Source organism: Chiroxiphia lanceolata, chromosome 13 (genome assembly GCF_009829145.1).
Source record: "Chiroxiphia lanceolata isolate bChiLan1 chromosome 13, bChiLan1.pri, whole genome shotgun sequence".
In the NCBI taxonomy this organism is placed as follows: Eukaryota; Metazoa; Chordata; class Aves; order Passeriformes; family Pipridae; genus Chiroxiphia; species Chiroxiphia lanceolata.
The window spans coordinates 9721901-9740208 of record NC_045649.1 but is presented as its reverse complement, the minus strand read 5'-3'; the positions used below and the strand labels follow the sequence as shown (position 1 = coordinate 9740208).

The window sequence follows — 18308 nt, the reverse complement described above, 5'->3', positions numbered from 1 at the left end:
AATTATGTACTTGCAGAGAGGATAAAAAATTGTGGATGATGCACAGATACAATAGTCTGATATTTTCTTGAGTCACTACAGTAAAGATTTTTGTTAGCAAAGAAAATAATGCAAAGTAGATATACCTAATGAAGACTTCTCTTTGTATAGGAGTTTTCACAACAGAACATTTCATCACACCACTATAAATACATGGTTGAGGTGAACACAGAGAAATCGCTTTATCCACTGCTGGAATGCAGCGGCTATTTAACATTTCATGGAAAAACTCCAATTTGAGGAGGACCGTACCATCTCTATTTGAAACTGAAAGGACAATTCAAGTAAGTAGAATAATATAATTATGTAACTTGGGATTTTGCCAGACCATCAAGCTTAATACTTCATGAAGCTTCTTAGAACACTGAAATGGATCTTTAATAACCAGAAAAGCTCAGGACCTTTACTATAAGGTCTCGCCGGGGGTCCGGTGTGTTGCTGGGCAGGGGCGCTCGCAAGGCAGGAGTTGTTCCTCCCGCACCGCAGCCCCGCACCGGGTTCCTCCAGCTGCTCCTCGCTCCCTCCTCGATTAACTCGCCCTAACTGACAATCACACTGACTTGAAGAGCCTGAAATATTTAACAGATAAGCTGAAGCAAGAGAATGACCTTTTCTAACAGGATATGCTGACCTTTGAGCGTTGTAGAAAGCATTTAACATTCAAACACATAGCACCAAACCACAAGGAAACCAGAGCTTCACGTCGCACACTCATGTTCGACACTGTAGTGAGCTGCCCTACTCCTTAAGCAGACGCGATCTCTAGTTGCAATTATGCACATGATTTACAGTTTGCCAAATCTGTTGGGTCTATCGTTTCCAAATCGCTTCCATACGGTGCTTGCGCGCGTGGGGCACCTGCAGGTTCAGATTTGCATCACTGTGCAGGACCGCGATGGGGAGAAGGGAAGACTTGACTTTGGACCTCCTCCGTGCTGGGAGCGCGGCCGGAGCAGCTCCCGGGCTCGGGACACCCGCACGGCAGCTCCTGCAGGGACCGGGCCGGGCCGAGAGCTCCCGCACCGCTCCTGCCCCCTGCGCAAACCTTTAACGCGCTCCGTGCACATCCCCTCGCTTCAATACTTCTGGAGCTTGAGCGAAAGCTCTCAGCTTTGCCTAATCGGCAATTCTAGGGAGGAGACATCCTGCAGGAAATACACAGCGATACTTCAACCCGTGCTGCCTATGGGAGATTTGAAAACACCTCTAAGGGGGCTAACATGTGTTGCTATAATTTTACACGTAGCCTATGGGCACTACAGCCTTTCGCAGCCATGCTCTCGGCTCTCGCCCTCACAGTCCTCCATCGCCAGCTCGGGGAGCCCCCGCGGCGGGATCTGCGGCCCGAGACTTCTCCCTCCCTGCCCGGCGCCCGGGGGTTCCAGTCATCCCTTCCCTCGACACCGCCACCTGCCTCCACCCCGGGCCCTCTTCTTAAGTAACATGTCCCCTCACAAGCTAACCCGATGTGATGGATAACCGGAGGGACGGCAGCCAGGGCAGGCAGCAGGCTAAGTGCGCCTTTTTATTAACTTCTTGTAAAGTAATAGCTCCATTTTAGCTGTCACTCCTGTCAAACAACAGCCGCACAACAGCGTGTGATGGGCTCTTCCCGGAGCCCGAGCCGCAGGCAGCGCACAGCACACTGCGGCCAGGCAGGCACCGGGCACGCCGCACTGCCGGGGCCGTGCGGGCTCCCTGCCACGAGCGAGGGGGCGAGGGGAGGGACGGAAAACGAGGGGAAGAACCGGGTCCCTTTTACCCCACCGGGACCCCACTCAGATCCCAAACAAAGGCCGGCAGCCGGGATTCAGACTCGCCCGAGCCACCGTGTCCTGGAGAGGGGCCGCACGGCTCGCCCCCTCCGCCCTGCCCGTTCTGCGGGCGGCCAGCACGGCAAAAAACGGGAAAATCCCGGCGGACGGCGGGCAGGAGGGGCCTGGGGCGTGAGGTTCGGCGGGGAACCGGGGCGGGGGGACCGAGGTGGGGCCAGCCCCGGCTCCCCGTGGGGACGGGGCGAGCACGGGTCCTGTCCCAGCGCCCCGTCCGCTGCCGCCCCCACCTCGGTGCCCGGCCGAGCGGGAGGAGCCCCGCGGCCCCGGCGGCTGCGGCTGCTTGCGGGGCTCCGCGGGGGGCGGGCACATGCGTACAAGCGGCTCATCCAGGCAAACACCCCTCACATCTTAAATGAGCTTCATTTGCCGGCAGCCGCTCCAGTCGGGCTGGGAGCTGCCGGGCTGCGCTCGCAGCGCCTGGCGGGGAGCCCCCCGGGGCGGGCCCGCCCCGACGGAGACCCCCGCGCCCCGCTCTCGATGGGACTGAGCGCGGCGGCGGCTCCGCGCTCGGGCGGCGCGGGCGGAGCGCGCCCCGCGGGGGCGCCGGGCATGGCCGCGGGCGGGCGGGGGCCAAGCGGGAGCCGCGGGCACAGCGCCCTCGCGGGGGGCCCCGCCGCGGCCATGGAGCGCCGCTGATCGCCGCCGATCGCCGCCGGGAGACAATGGCCCTGCACAAACTCTGCTCCGTGCTCGAAGGTAGGAGACGCGGGCGGCGCGGCGCCCTCCGCGGGAGCAGCTGCTGGGAGCGGGAGCCGCGGTGCCCCCGGAGCCGCCCGCCCCCTCGGCTGCCCCGCGCTGCCCCCGCCGAGCGCCGGCGGAAACTTTGGAGCGAGGGGCTTGGGGGCTGCGCCGGGGCGGCCGCTCCGCTGCTGCTCCTGCCGGGGCTGCTCCGCCCGAGCAGCTGCCCGAGCCCCGCACCGCGTCTCTGCGGGGTGGCCGCGGGTCGCGGCCCCGTGTTGGTGCGGGGCGGCCCCGGTCCCGGTCCCGCTCTGCCCCAGCGCTGCAGCGGCTCGGGGTTCGGGGCTGGGGCGGGCGCTGCCGGGAGCCCATCGCGGGGCCGGGCCGGGGCCCCGCTCCCATCCCAGGCTGCTCCGGCCCCGCTGGGGACACCTCGGTACCTCTGGGGGGGGGGTCCCAGCCTGCAGGAACGTGGGTCAAAGGGGCAGCGACCCTGCCCCAGTGCCTCGTATATTACCCAGACGCACCAACAGCATCCTGCGTTCCGGTCTGTTCACTGTAAAAATACTCTTTCTGCTTTCGGAACTCTCCTAACGAGCTGCCCAGCAGTGATCAGCTTATCACACTTGTTATCGGGAGCAAGATCTGTTTTCAGCAAGGTTTTCACAAAATCAGTCGCCACCTGAGTCACAGGCTGCTGCCTGACCGGTATTGACCTGTGCTTTTCTTCTTGAGGCTTTTAAATCTTGTTTCTAACTTCTTTCGGTTCAGAGGTAAATAACTGAGGAAGGCTTCTCATCCGAGCATTTCTTTTGTCTGTGCTGTTATTTATACAGCTCGACAATGGGCGAGGGCTTTCTGTTAGAAAATAAAGCTGGATGTGGCAGTTAACGTTGTGCCTCAAGGGGCTATTTCTAGCATTCTGTATCTACTTGAGCAGTAGCAGACTAGATAGTGATGCAAGTCTATTTTTTATTAGGATTATTATTATTAAATTATTCTGTTAGGAAATTTTGGTGCGACCGTTTGCATTATTGAAACCAACAAGGCATTACTGCAGGGTGGAGAACTGTTTTGATTATGCATTGATGTCTTCCCACGGTGTGAAAGTTGTAAAGAAGTCTGTTTCAAATCCAGAATGTTTTCATGGCCCAGAAAATCCCATGTTCCTGAACTGAAGGATGTATGGTTTTTAGGTTTAAATAAATATTTTTCATTTATTAGCATAATAACTGAGAGACAGAAGTTACTTGCTCTCAATAAATGTCTGGCTTTCTGTATAGGTGTTAACCATCCCGAGTTTAGACAACATAGGAACATAGGGCTTGTATGGGGAAGACAAGGCATTTTGATGTTTTTTACTATTGCCTCTTTTAAGTAACATATTTAAATGGTCTAAACCACTGTATGACATATCCACTGCTTAAATACTTTCTAGATATGCAGATTTAGTCACATTTCAGAAACTTGTGATTGCTGCAAATTTGACTGTTCAGGTTTTCTCCTGAACAGACCTATATATATTTTTTTTTTATAATCACACTAGTGTCCAGGTAAAAAGTCCGTCTGCAGGAAGTTTTTTGTGTTATTCATAATCTATAAATTGCACAAAGCCATTAGTCAATAAGCTGTTAGTATTCTAAATGCATCCCTTGCTATGACTACAGAAACAACCTATCATTACTTAGCATCATGCACTGCCTTTTATCTCTGCTTCACTAAAAGTCGTCACATATTCCGATTATTACATCTTGTCAGAAACAAAAAAATGTATTCCTGTAGACAGACATACAGATTTAATCCCCAAAGGAGACTGTTGGGAATAGAATTCAAAGTAACCCTCCTTAACCCTCCTTCTATCACAAGTTGCGTCTTAAATTTTGCGTGGAAGCTCTACCTACAGTGGCAGTAATTTTTAATTTTCTTTCTGCATACAAATAGCTTTGTGTGCAGAACTGGGGGAGTTCTGCTACGCCACGTACAAAGTACCATGAGCTTAATATATCATGAAAAGTCACATTTCAGTAATACTTAAAAAACAGTTTAGTCATCTGTTCTTAGTATGGAATGCATATCTACGCTTGTGTCATCCACAGAGGTTATATTTTGTGACTGTATAACCTCAGGGCAGAAAAGAGCCTGTCATATTCACTTCATGGCAATTCAAATTTCTTATATTAAGCTTTTTCAAAACTACTCTTATGTTCTTCCTCAGCTATCAATAATAAGGGCTGATTTAAATGAACATCTCAATGTCAGTCTTCCTATCTCTGTCTGCAGTATTCAGCAAAACTTTTAAAAGTCGTATCCTGAATCCCATCATCTTACATGGATTATTTGCTCTCCCCCAGATCTCCCAGGCAGTAGTGCTGAGTGGCAGCGATGGTGGAGCACAGCAGCTCTGAGGTTGCAGTGGCTGCAGGTTTTGCTAAGTGGAGCCCAGCCAATGCCCACCTGCTTTCTCAGTGGTGTCTGTAACCTCCTGGAGGCCAAGGAGCTTTGCTGCATTTGGGTTGTTAAAAGACAAAGCCTTTTCCTCCTGTCTTCAGTTCTCATTGAGATTTTAAACACATTAGAGTTGTTGAGCCCTGGAAAATGCACCTGCTCTACAATAATAAACCACTATAACCCTCTACTTCATAAGAGAGAAAAGTAGCTGCTTTCTTGATAAAGCTGCGTTCCTGTTACGCTTTTGAAGTAAATATACCCACCTTGGATTTCCTCAAATCTAGTATTCCTCCAAAATGTGTTTGCTAAGAACTTGTTCCCATTCTTCAAATATGATCCCTCTTTCATTTCCTTATGCTATTATCTGGTTAAAAAAACCCTAAAAACCATAAGCTAAATCCTTACTGTACATTAGTTTTGGACTATTTCAGCTAATACAGTTGGATTAATTTAAAAAGCTAAAAAAAAGGAAAATATTCTCTCTAAAAAGAGAATTCTGTACTTTCTGACCCAATAATTCAACAAGCAGCCAGAGCTAGAACAAATTATTGCTACTTCTGGAAAGTCAGCATTCGCAAACTTCCAATGGGCTACAGAATTATTTCCAACTCTTGTCAGGTTGCAAGGATGTGGACTACTATTATTAACTTCCTACCATTCTGCTCAGCCTCCTCATTTGCATTTTGGTGTGATTTTAACAGTTAATTTCTCACAAACAAGTAGTGTTAAGAAGTAATGCTTTCTTCCACACAACAGCTAGGAATTATGGCCACCTCTTTCCAAAATCAAAAGTTGTAATAATGACCCCAAAAGCTAAAACGAGCAGAGAACAAAAAAATTAAAAATGTGTTAATAATTTCACAATTTTTTCATTGAAACCAAAGGCAAGGTACTGACTGAAGAGGCTGAAGTGACTCTAATGAGGGCAGTATCAAGTGCAAGTCAGAATTTCATTTTTTACGTTATAAACAGTCTCTACTTGCAGCCTTTTCTGCTGCACTGGGAGAAAAGTGAAACACCAAACTGCTGGCACTGTTAAGGAGTTAAGCGGAAGTAACTAAAGTTTCACTGTGGAATAGGATTCAAAAAGGTGCTGTGTTCTAAACAAGGAGAGTATTTGGTGGTGTGTATTATGTGTTGCTCCTAATACACGTACAAGCTTAATATCCAAAATGCACCACTCAGCAGCATGACTTCAAAAACATTAACTCCCTAGTTTTCCTAAGAGATAGTTGACCATGACTGCTAAAATTGTACAGAACAAGTTGGTTATAATTACACTGATATTAATAGAAAGTTTCAGTGTGTATGGCTGTAGCTGGAGTACAGAATAACATGGGATTGAAGCTAAAGGAGCTGCTGAATTATGTATCCCTAGGTAATGAAAAAGTTAAGATCTCCAGTATCTTCCCTAGGGTTTAATTCACAGGGAGAGATTAGACAGAAAAATTACCCCCGAAGTGAAACTTTATAAGCTATTCATCATTTATGAACCTGTCAGAAAGTCACAGTGTAATTCATTGCAGGAATGAAGAGAGCTGATAATTGCACATACTCTTGTACACAGAGTTTACATACAAAACAAATCCATCACTTGATGTATAACCCATCTGGACTGAAATAAAATTTTAATTATGATGTCTTGGATTCAAGTTGGGGTTCTAGCACTGCACGGAAGCTTGCTGCCTTTGTGCCTTGTATACTCCAATTTGTTAGTTTAAATAATGAAGCACTTACAGTCTAGGACAACTTAAACAGCTTGCTACCTTTAAATAGCTTGCTGCCTCTCAGTATATGACTGGCAACTGCCACCTCCAATACTGCAAGAGATAGGGGTTGGGGAGTGTAAATTTTTCCACAGAAAACCAGCAGGTAACTTTTAATGAAAAAAATCTGTATTTCTTTTAGCTTATCTTTGTGCTTCACTCCATTTTCTGTTATCACAAAGCTGACCCCACTATGCAGCAGAAAAGGACGACCAATATGTTAACAAACCTCCAAAACCTCCTTCTTTAGCATTCAGTAAAATTGGTGAACACAGAGAAGCCTCCTTTTAAGGGACTGAGAGTGAGGAGGTAGAAAAAAACTTAATTATACTGTGTACATAAATTGTTGCCAGACATGACAGCAGACAGCAGAACTTTTAATATTAATTTCATAATAGACATTCCTGAGAAGATTTCCTCTGAAAAATACACTATATTGATAGTAAAGAAGATGAAGAAGTCTGGTACAGTCTGATGAGTTTTTAAGTCCAAAGTATCACTATCCAAGTGCTCTAGGAATAAGTTGTCTCTTGGAAAGGTGTGTTCAGAATAGTCATGTACAGCAGGATCAGTTCTGTCAGCTACAGGGAAATCATCTGAACTTGAAGTCAGTGTATATATTTTAATAAGGTTTTTTAAACCCCTCATCAGCATGGTTTGCACATGCAGCCTTCTCATCAGTCTCTTGCTGCACACATCTTGGACATGAAAAAAAAAGATCTTCCATATAAAAAGGAAAGCTTCTATTTTAAAAATGAAAGCTATCATTCTTCTGGCAGAAGTTTTGCTGGCAGACAGACCCAGGGATGGATTATAACTAACAGGATGTGGAGCAACTGGTAAAATGAAGCAGCCCACAGCTGCTTATACATTTCTAATGGAGGACAGGATCAGAAATGTTAAATGTTTTGAGCTAACCTAGAGGGGACTCTGTCACAGATCCATCCAAGCATGAATTGTTCTGGAGATGATTTTTATCAAAGGGCTGTGGGAGAACTGCAGTTACTTCCTGAATCAGTTAACCTGGTTTCTCTGCAGAGATACAGAGTCCCAATTTGTTTCTCTGGCAATCTTAAAGAGAGGAATCCCTACTGGAAACAGCTGGAGTGAGATGAAACTGTTATAACTGAGAATAGACCTGAGTGCATTCAGATATCCTGCTGGCAGCTAATGGCTAACAAGATTTGGATCTTAGAAGGCGCTGGAGTCACTGTTAATAGCTGGTGAAGCTCACTCCTGCTATCCAGCTTTTGTGAGGAGGATTAAAAACAGGTTGGCAGCTCCGCTCGCATGCTCTGGGTAGGATTTAAACCCAGCTAAAATATGTCTTGCTGGATGCATACCTTCATCTCTGCTGCTTTATTCTGTGGCAATCCTGCAGTATATTCCAATATGAGGAAATCACTGGAGCTGTTAATAGGATAAGTTGTAGGCAGCCACCTTAACTACTCTTTGATACTCATTTTACCAATCTGCAAATGTCCTGTTGAGACCACAATAGATTAGGGAATATATTCAGACTATGAACTATAAAAACGTTGGATTCAAAAATTCCTGTGTTTTCATCCTCAGCAATGGAATTGTTTGCCTAAAAAAAGAAGCAGCAACAGATGCAATCCACTATTCCTTTTGTCAATTAACAAACATCACCAAGTGCTAGGAAGAGAGAGAAAAATCTCATTCCTTGGAATTTACAGTTCACGTTTCTGAGCTAAAAATGGCTTGAATCCAAAATGCAGTTAGTAAGCTTTTTAAAAGAAAAGGAGATGACCATCCACACAGAATTATGTAGGATCCAAAGTGTCTGGGCACTTTCCTGTCTGTCCAAATTGCACAAATTCTTTACAAGACCACCCAGCAGTCAATCACTTCGAATTTCTGCAGCAACTCATCCTTGATCAGAGTCCTTAAAAGCAACCAAAACATGAGTAATTTATGTTGTGCATGTAATCCGGGCCAGATAATAAGATAGGATATGATATCACAAATGTCCCCAGCACATTAATAGCTAATGTTAGTGTTTAGACACATGTGAATTGAAACAAGGATATAAGAGCTGGAATGCTGTGATGAGCAGTTACTGAAAGTAACACTAATTTTAGCACATGGGCCAAATTAGGAGCTAGGTTTGAGAACAGTACACAGAAAAGGATTCATTCCCATAAGGCAAAACACAGTGTATATAATTAAGACCAGCATTTGTTACTCTAGGCTGTATCTGCCAGAAAGAAGCAGGCATCCTGGCAGGGCTTTCCAACATGCATGACCTGTGTGTTGCCAATTACCGTCTATATGTATACAAGGTGCTGCCTAATCCAGGGAGTACAGCAGAGAGACACAAGGAATCCTGCTTAAAGCAAGGTCTGTCATCTTTATCCCTGGGATTCTGACTACCACTGCACTAAGAATGTGTAATACTCCAAACGATTAAGTCTTTATTTGAAAAATTGGTGGAATTTTTCCCTCTGTTTCTAAGTTGTGCCTGACTGCTCCCCAGTTTGATGTTCAGCTTGCCCTGCATGCATAGATCCCCCATTGTCATCACTGAAGACAGACACTGCTCTCAGAGCCACACAGCAAATGTAGTCTGTTTTCTGTGTGTGTTAAGATCCCTAGAGCATGCAGAAAGAGAGAGGAAAGACATATCACGGGGAGCTCAGAGCACTACTGTATCCCATGAAATCTGAGAAATGCATCTTGCCAGAAAGTACAAGCATATGTCAGATTTACAGCCTAAAGCACTTGTTTTTTAAGCAACACACTGATTTCTCAATATTGAGTTGAGGACCCATTTACTATAAAACTAACTATATTATTCTCATTTTTAAAGAGAAATAGAAACCACACATATCTGAACCTCTCTGTATATACTTCAATACACAAATTGACTTTTTTTTTCAGCTTAGATTTATTTCAGAAAATTTTAAGAAATACCACCAAAATCTTGACTCCTGCAAACATTGCATGGTTTATTACAGCAGTTCAGGAGCTTCTTTTGTATTATTCCATAAGCCTACTTCAACAACAGAATAGTAAGAACTTGCAATGTATGGTTAGTGTCTTCACTCTTCGAAATTTATACAGCTGTCTGCAGGCTATGTGATCTAAAATATTTCATGCAAAGAAGTGAAGAAAATGAAAAATCCATTCTTTTAAAAACAGAGACAGAAGCTTACTGCTTTTTCTTTATTCCTAGTTCATGTTCACACAGGTAGAAACTATGAGAGCTTTAAATGGTAGTACAAAAGTAGGCACCAGAATTCATGAAATACAAGCTTGTAGCAAATACCAGATTCATGAATAAAAGAAGCCCCTTTTAATCTGTCTGCCTCAATGTGTGTGCTGCTGTTGGCTTCTTGATGGCCTCTTCTACAGGGTACATATCATGAAGTAGAAGCTCAGTATAAGGTGCAGAAGCCCTAACCTTTATTATATTTACCAATTAAGCATCTTAAGTTCATAAGATCAGCCTCCCATATCTGTGTCCTCTAGAAAATTCTCACCACACTCCTCCATTAGAAACAGCACAATCAGACCTCCCCTTCCATCCCTTTGGTAATCAGTGCAGTCATGCAGTGCTGCACTCTGTGTGCTGTTGTTTACATTGCCAAGGCATGTTCAAGTGGCATTTTGACTCACTAGTTCTGGTTCCTGTGCCATAATACACTGTGGAGTTAAGTCTAGACCTGTCTTTCATCTGCACTGAAGAATAGTCATGTCAGTGAGAGATGTAGGAGACTTTAAAAGAGGAAAAAGAGGAGCAGAGGAATACTCTGTCCCATTGTAAGTTCATGTCCATTGTAACTGTTTGAATTTCAGTTTATCAGAAATTACAAGATCATTCTTCATCCTTCTGGACGTGCTACAAGACTCTTAGTGAGTAGTTCAGTCTCTCATGTCTGTTCTAATTGTTGTGTCTGTGTCCCTGCATGCAGTACCAGGACACTGGTTCAGCACTGACTCTCCACTGCACCATCCTACAGGATTTGTCTCTTCCCTAGACATCTTCCTTCTTGCGGACTTGTATTGTCCTAATTAGTCTTTGGGATTCCAAATTATTTTTCCAGGAAGTGGTATGGATTTAGGACACCAAGTGATTGCTTTGTTGTTTTTAAAATGCTCACAAAAATGGGTTAATGGAAACAGTCTGAAAGGTCTAAAAATATCCTGACTGATTTTTTTCCCCCCCTTTCTTTTCCTTTCATCCTGAATATTGATAGGCCTTGTTTTCAGCCCCCAGACTCCTGTTTGCTATCCCACATTATACTGTGTCATGTAAATGCACACAGTTTAAGGCAATACCACCTCAGGCATCCCTGCCCAGTACTCTCAGGAAGAAGGTAAGTCCTCTGCACCTCTTTTGGAGCAATGTCACAGAGATAAGGACAGCACACATCCAGACTATTAGTCAGACACCTCCTTCCTTTGTCATACTGTCACCCGGGATAAAAGTAATGGCAAGGCAAAGGAAAACCCTGAAACCTTTGCTACGTGGACTGCTCTGAATACATCTTCAGGGTTTGTTGAGAGCATGAGAAGGATGGGCATTGCCAGGGAAGGGTAAGAAAGAGGTGGAAGAGATTAAGACTGCAGAGGGCAGGGAACAAAGAGAAGGTGGCCCATACTTACTATTTCCACTCATCCATACCACATGACAAAAGGAAGACATTAAGGCAAATATTCAGCCCATTTATCTTCTGCAATTGCCTGCATATCCATGCGGTTCTGCAAGGAATATGCACTGTTGTTTGCACTTACACACACATACACAGCTCTGGACTATTTATAGAAACGGCACAGGCTTTAGAGAAAGCCAACCAGATTTTCTGAAGTCATTTTAGGGGGCTTTGTTTCTTTATCCACATCAGCAGGAAGGGAAATCAATGGTTAGCGTAGCTGAACATCTATTCTTACATTGTTGCTATCAGTACAATCACACAAATAAACAGATGCACACTATTTGTTTTTTTAAAAAGTATACAGTAACAGTGGTAGGCATAGTAAAGAGCTGTACTAAATAAAAAACAAACTCCCAAATTTTTCAGTTGCTTGAAAGTGACTGCATTCATTTTGTTAGTCAGAAAAGTATTTATTTCACTCATAATTCTGTGTTTGGTTGCTCTAAGAAAAAAAGTCAGAGCTCATTTCACGCTTTGAGGAGTGGCACAGCAAGTTCTACAGAGCTTGCTAGGTCCTTGCAAAACAAGGGTGGGCACAGCACATCTTCAGGAAGGGTGAATTCAGTAGAACATACTGACACATGATTTACACAGGATTGTGGAAACTGCATTTACTTTAAAAGCCAACTTTGAATTGTTGCTCCACAACCAGTATAGAAAAAAAACCCAGAGAAAATAGACTGATAACTTTATAGCCACTATCAAGATTCTCTCTTTTAGGGACAAGTACAAATGCAGGAGCACAAATGCGTTGTCAGTTCATGCATTTAAACTTGGACCTCTGCACAGTTTAAACAGAGAAGCTGCAAAAATAAAGTGCAAATAATTGTGAAATAGTAGCACCTTTATGAGAAATATTAAAAACTAAAAATAGCTGAAAACTAATGTCAGTCATATTAATAAAGATGAGATATTTGTTTATTTGCTTTAAAGACTAGTGAACACTCCTAACCTGAAGACCAGTAATGGGGTGCTAGATGCTTTCATCTGAAGGAGGGTGAGTCAGCAATGGTCAGTGACAGATACTTTGTACTGGGATAATAACAGTCAGAAAGCATATTTTCAGTATGTTAATACTGGTGAAAATGCAGAATTATTGCAAAGATTGAAATTGAAAAACTAGTTAAGTCTTCACCTACTATCTCATAATCCACCCCTAAAAATCAAATAAGCTTCTAGGAACATAACACTTGTTGCAAGACCCATATGGTATTTTAGAAAACACCCACAGTTATGAACTTGACTTACACGGGAAAAGCAGTTGTTGGTGAGGAAAGTCTCAGAATGAAATACAGCCTGTTTCAGTATGGGCAGAGAGAAGAAAGGGCAGCAGAGACATACATAATAAAACACAAATGCTATATGGACACTTTCAGGAGCAGACTTTGATTCCTTTTATCTTTTCCCAAGATAATATATCCATGCCAACATTATGGGAGCCTGTAGACGAGTTGGGTCAAGATCATCGTAGTTCACAGTCAGTACATGCTCACTCTGGAACTCTCTGAAGGGCTCAAAGTCTTACAGCAACACAAGGAAAATCACAGATGGAGAAAATGCCTTTTCAACATGAGCTACTAAAATGCCTGAGCAACCAGACGGGAAAACTGAGAAAATAAAATTAACTTCTTGAGTGTGACAATAAAATTCCTGCTGAAATCTCTTTTCTTTTGCTGCAGTGGTAAGACCTGTCTGACAGCTAGATTAAGAACATGGGAATGGCCATAACAGGTCAAATCAAAGGTCCATCTAGCCTGGTATCTTCTTTCACAGAGATGCAAAAGCAGAAAGAGTATAAAAATAGAGCAAATTATATTTGCCCCAAATACTAACCCAGTCTTCCAACAACTTATGGCTTAAGGGGTTTCTGAAATAAAATTTATTTCAGGGATGAGTTACAAAGTGTGTGCATTAAAAAAGGAAAAGAAAAAAAAAGATAAAAAGAAATCTTTGTTTAATTTGAACATGCCACCTGCTAACTTTGTCTGATAGCTCCAGGTTGCTGTACTGGAAGAAACAAGTAATAGTTGCTCTCTATTTAGAATTTAAATGATACTTGTGATTTTATTACTTGGATCCTATCTCCCCTCAGCCAGCTTCTGTCCAGGGCAGAGTCCAGGCCTGCTTAACTAGTTCTGTAAGAGATGTGTCAGAATTGCAGAGATACTCAAGATGGAAGCAAATGAAAGATTTGAAGAGTGGCATATTAATATACTCCATTTCATTCCCCTTTCCCCTCGTGGTAATCCCTAACAATTTGATATGGCAAAGCATTTTAGGAAAATCTGGACATTAAGCCTGCTTTAAAATTGCTGATGGATAGTGGAATCTGGGATCTTCAATATGTGCTGTTCATAGTGATGCTTCTTGGGTACAGGGAAAACGTAAGGAAAAACGCAGAGGGAAGGAGGGAGAGGAAGGGAGGGAAGGAAGGAAAGGAGGGAGGGAGGGGAAGGAAGGAAGGAGATCACTATAACTTGTATCTGCCCATTTTCGACTGCCACATCATCTGCAGAAATCCCTGGTATTGTGGCAGCATCACAACAGCCAGTCCTGCAAGCACAATTCAGTAGTGCTCCTGAAATCCATGTAGGGATAAGACCATGCAGGGAATCCTGTGGTCCAGATTAATTTCTTGGAAGCTGGAGAAGTCTTTTTGCACACATTAGGCAAATAGAGTTTTAGGATAAATATGATGCATTATAGCAGTGAAACATCTTGTTTCAGGATATAAAAGTTTTATAGAAAATAGATACCATGTAATTTTAGAAAATGCTTGTAAATTAGTAGATACTCTAGAAAATACTCTTAAAAGTCCCCCCACAATTAGTTGCTATTCTCATATACACTTTCATAAGGAACCTGGAAGAAGAACCAGCAGTGCCTGTAGACTGCATTGGTTTCCTAAAATTGAAATTACATATTTTTGTGTGTTCTCAGTTGTTTTGGTCAGTAATGCTAGGATTTGCATGAATCAGGGCTGCAGAGAATGGTCCATAATTTTGATGAATTACTGATGTTTTTCCTGTCCAATTTCTCTCATCAGTGTTGCTGGTAACAATCCTTGTAGTGGAAGGGATTGCCATTGCACAGAAGACACAAGGTACAATTTTAGTTTGATGATCTTCTGTCAAAAAATGTAACAGTTTTGTAATTTTTAATTGAGCAATATAAATGAAAGTACTTGTGTTCAGGTATTAGTAGCTCTTGGATTACCAATATGAATTCTAGTATTTTCCATTTTCCCCCATTTGCTACATTTTCTTCTGAATGAACAAAGCAATCCAGTCACAAAGAACTTGAAAGTTCACTTACCTAGTTAAAGTTCTATGGTTCTAGATGACAGAGGTGGGAAAGAAACCACCATGGGAATTCATGTTTTCTGTATCTGACAACAAGCTTTTCAAATAGTCCACCCCCAAACATTTTTGAAGAATGCTGAGTGGGGAAGGCATCGATTTCACAAACCTTATTTTCTCGTATGTGAGATTAACCCACACTTAAAAGAGGAGAAGAATTTCTTGAACTGACACCTACAGAATTTCCTTGGAAAATTTCTGCAGGAGAGAGAGTTTTCACCCCCATAAATCAAGAAGCTGCCAAGATACCAGTGGAAGGTGATGTAATTTACTGGAGGCTGCTAAGACCTGTATCAGCATTGGGTGTCCTCTCAAAGGTCTGCAAATTAAAACTGCCCAGATATAGTTAGATATTAACAAGCACCTTAGAAGAGGGTTTTCAACCAAAATAAATTACTGTCCTCTTTTATAGGCCGTGTGTCATGCCAGTGTTTTATTTTTGCAATATCAAACCCGCATGCTTGCAGAAGAAATTTGTTTTATCACTTTTTTTTTTCGCTTAAGGTGGGCAAAATATTGGAGTGAATCGCATTCCCCCCACCCAGTGCGACAACTGGGTACGGACGAGTAATGGAGGACATTTTGCTTCACCAAACTACCCAAACATGTACCCCCCAAATCAGGAGTGCATCTATATCTTAGAAGGTACATGCTGTATTTCTATCTTGTTGTGCCGTAATCTTACTGTTACATGGATAATCTTGAACTGTTAGGACTGTGTCATTTTACAATGCTGTGAAGTTTTGCGTAGCCATACTGCAGAATATAATAAATTCTGCATAAATTTACTTGAACAAGAACCTAAATTTGCTCTCCGAAGTAATGATAACAAATTAATAAGAAATGCAAACATTAAAAAATTAGCTGTAGGGAATAAGACATACCCTCACTGCCAGAAAAAGCAGCATCAGAACTACTGTAATCTATGAAGACACAGAACTATTAAGATAAAAATTGTAGCTTGTTATCTTAATATCACTGATAATAAACAGCAAAAGAGGAAGACTATTTTCAGACCACACTGTGTTAGAAAATCATTATACTGTCCTTCATTAATAAAAAAGATACATCTGACTGCCATAGCACTGTACTAAAAATACAGAGATTTGTTAGCACTGCCGAAGGCACTATTAAAATAATGTGATGAGGACAAAAAAATGTCATTAACTTGAATAAAGCCACATTCCAATGAGAATATCTTGGATAAAGGCTGCAAAACTTGAGACATTCTAATTATTTTTCCTCTTATTAGAATACACCCACAAAACCTACTGAAGTCAGCTAAAAATATTAGTCAGCTTAATCATCTGATTCATATCAATTAATTGAAATATTTCAAGTAATAGGTTTCAGTGAGTTTTTATTTGTACAGTACAGTGGTGGTTCACAGACACCCTCCTTTTTGCATGTACACATGCACAGTTGAAGTTTTGAGTCTTGCCTGACTGTGAGGGCACCAGAGAACACACACAGCCTGTCCAGCTTCGGGGTCAAACAAGGCAGTTGACATGGGCACAGAATCAGCTCCCAAACCTCTCCTCACAGTCCTGACACAGAAACATTGTGGGTACCTGAGTGAGGCCAGGGCCCTCTAGAATTTCTAGCCAAGATCTGTTGCTTCCTGCAGCCCCTGCCAGTGTGCACAAGCAGCTACAAATGTTTGTAACTCACGAATAAAGAAGGCATAAGCTCTGAACGGAGCGTTAGAGACACGTGAGTAAATCCATTTTGCATTCAGAGAAAGCAGCCAGCGTGGGATTCCTTAATGCTGGCACTCCAGATACCAGGGAGTATCTGGAAGTTCACATAGCTCAAGAGATGCCAAGAGCAAGGAACACTAAAGTTATTCACACAGTATAAAGCCGTGGATGTGAAAGTCCAGTCTCAAAGTAGTCATAGCTGCATCTCATCAGGATTTAGGGGTCTGATCCAAATCCTGATATTAGGCTGCCACTGATTCAAACTTGCCAACATCTGTAGCCACCTGCATATTAATAACATATTTGAAGCATTCACACTTCTCTGAATAGTCTAATGAAAGATGTCTTCTGCCAATGGATCTGCAAATTTGGACTTCAAGAAATATACCAGTGAGTAGTTCTTCACATCTTCCTCTTTTCCATTTTTTCTGCATACCTCACTGTTTTGTCCTATATTGTGTATTTTGCTTTCGCATAACACTGGTTTTAATTTATATCTTAACACTAAACCTTGTTTGAATACCTCTGCATATATGTTAATATGTTACATGTGCTGCATTAAATTTGTGCGATTTCTGAATTTTCAACAATGAAGATCAGCAAGCAAAAAAACTCTGTAAAACTCTATGCAGAAGTATCTTTTACAAAATAATTCTAAAAATTTTTATTATGGTGTATCTGAGTTTTTGTAGCAGACTGCCAGATATATTTAGAGAAGTTTCCATTCTCTTTTTTATCTTGCTGTTTTGGAGGCCTGTCTCTTCATTATTTCACATCTTCATGGTTTTTTATCTAGACCTTCATTTAATCTTTTGCTCAATTTTTTTATGTCTAGCTGCTCCACGACAAAGAATTGAGTTGACCTTTGATGAACCTTATTACATAGAACCCTCATTTGAATGTCGGTTTGATCATCTGGAGGTTCGAGATGGACCTTTTGGTTTCTCCCCTCTCATCAATCGTTACTGTGGTTTGAAAAGTCCTGCGCTAATTAGATCAACAGGGAGATTTATGTGGATCAAGTTTACATCTGATGAGGAACTGGAAGGAAAGGGATTTCAAGCAAAGTACTCATTTATACCGGGTAAAGATGTCTAAAATCCTGAGTTAATGAACTCTGTGGGTGTGTTTGAGCTCTCAGTCTAGAGCTGCATTTCATCATTCATGCTTATGATGTCACCCAGTGACAATGTGATAGTCAGTCTCAGTCCCACTTGGGATACTTGACTAAAACCACTTTGGAAAGTTGACTGAAGGAAATTACAGGTCTGTAGTTTGCTGGTGAAGAGGACAGTTGGTCTTGTTCATGCTGAAGTCTTCAGCAGCATCGCTCTGTTCCTCTACCTCGTACCAGTTTCACCAGTGGTAGTAATGGAAGGAGCCTCTCTGCACACCAACAGCTGCATTTTCAACAGCCTGTCCTCCAGGAGTATGAGACACTGACAAAAACACCCAAAGCAAATTTACAATAGCACTCCAGCCAGATGCAAAACATTTTAAATCTCCATTCTGAAAAGCCAGAGGACGTTTCTATACAGTCCAAGCATCAGCTCTCAGTAGAATGACATTCCCTCAATCCACGGGCTCAGACAACAGAGCTGCTCTTTGGTCACAGTACTGTACAGTTTACAGGGATGAAGGAGAGGATAATGTGCTGACAGTGCCTTTAGACAAACAAAAAGTACATCTGCTCTGTGGGGCCAGTTAAAACTGGCAGGGCATTATTCTTACATGGAAATCTGACCTGACGTCCTTGTGCAATGCTTGACTACTGTACTTCATGGATACTACATGTGTGGTTATC

The 18308-nt window shown here is 42.8% G+C and overlaps 1 protein-coding gene across 2 annotated transcripts in view; it reads left to right on the top strand.

Moving 5' to 3' along the window:
* The first annotated feature begins 2234 nt into the window (after positions 1–2234).
* NETO2 (neuropilin and tolloid like 2) overlaps positions 2235–18308 on the top strand; it is a 28823-nt gene continuing 12749 nt past the window's right edge. The window contains exons 1-4 of one of the 2 annotated variants that reach the window (XM_032701188.1): positions 2235–2570; positions 14492–14548; positions 15309–15449; positions 17340–17588. In XM_032701188.1, coding sequence (XP_032557079.1) covers positions 2537–2570; positions 14492–14548; positions 15309–15449; positions 17340–17588 — 481 coding nt within the window. In that variant the 5' untranslated portion in view covers positions 2235–2536. The remainder of the gene's footprint in view (positions 2571–14491; positions 14549–15308; positions 15450–17339; positions 17589–18308) is intronic. The other variant, XM_032701187.1, reaches the window with a different exon arrangement.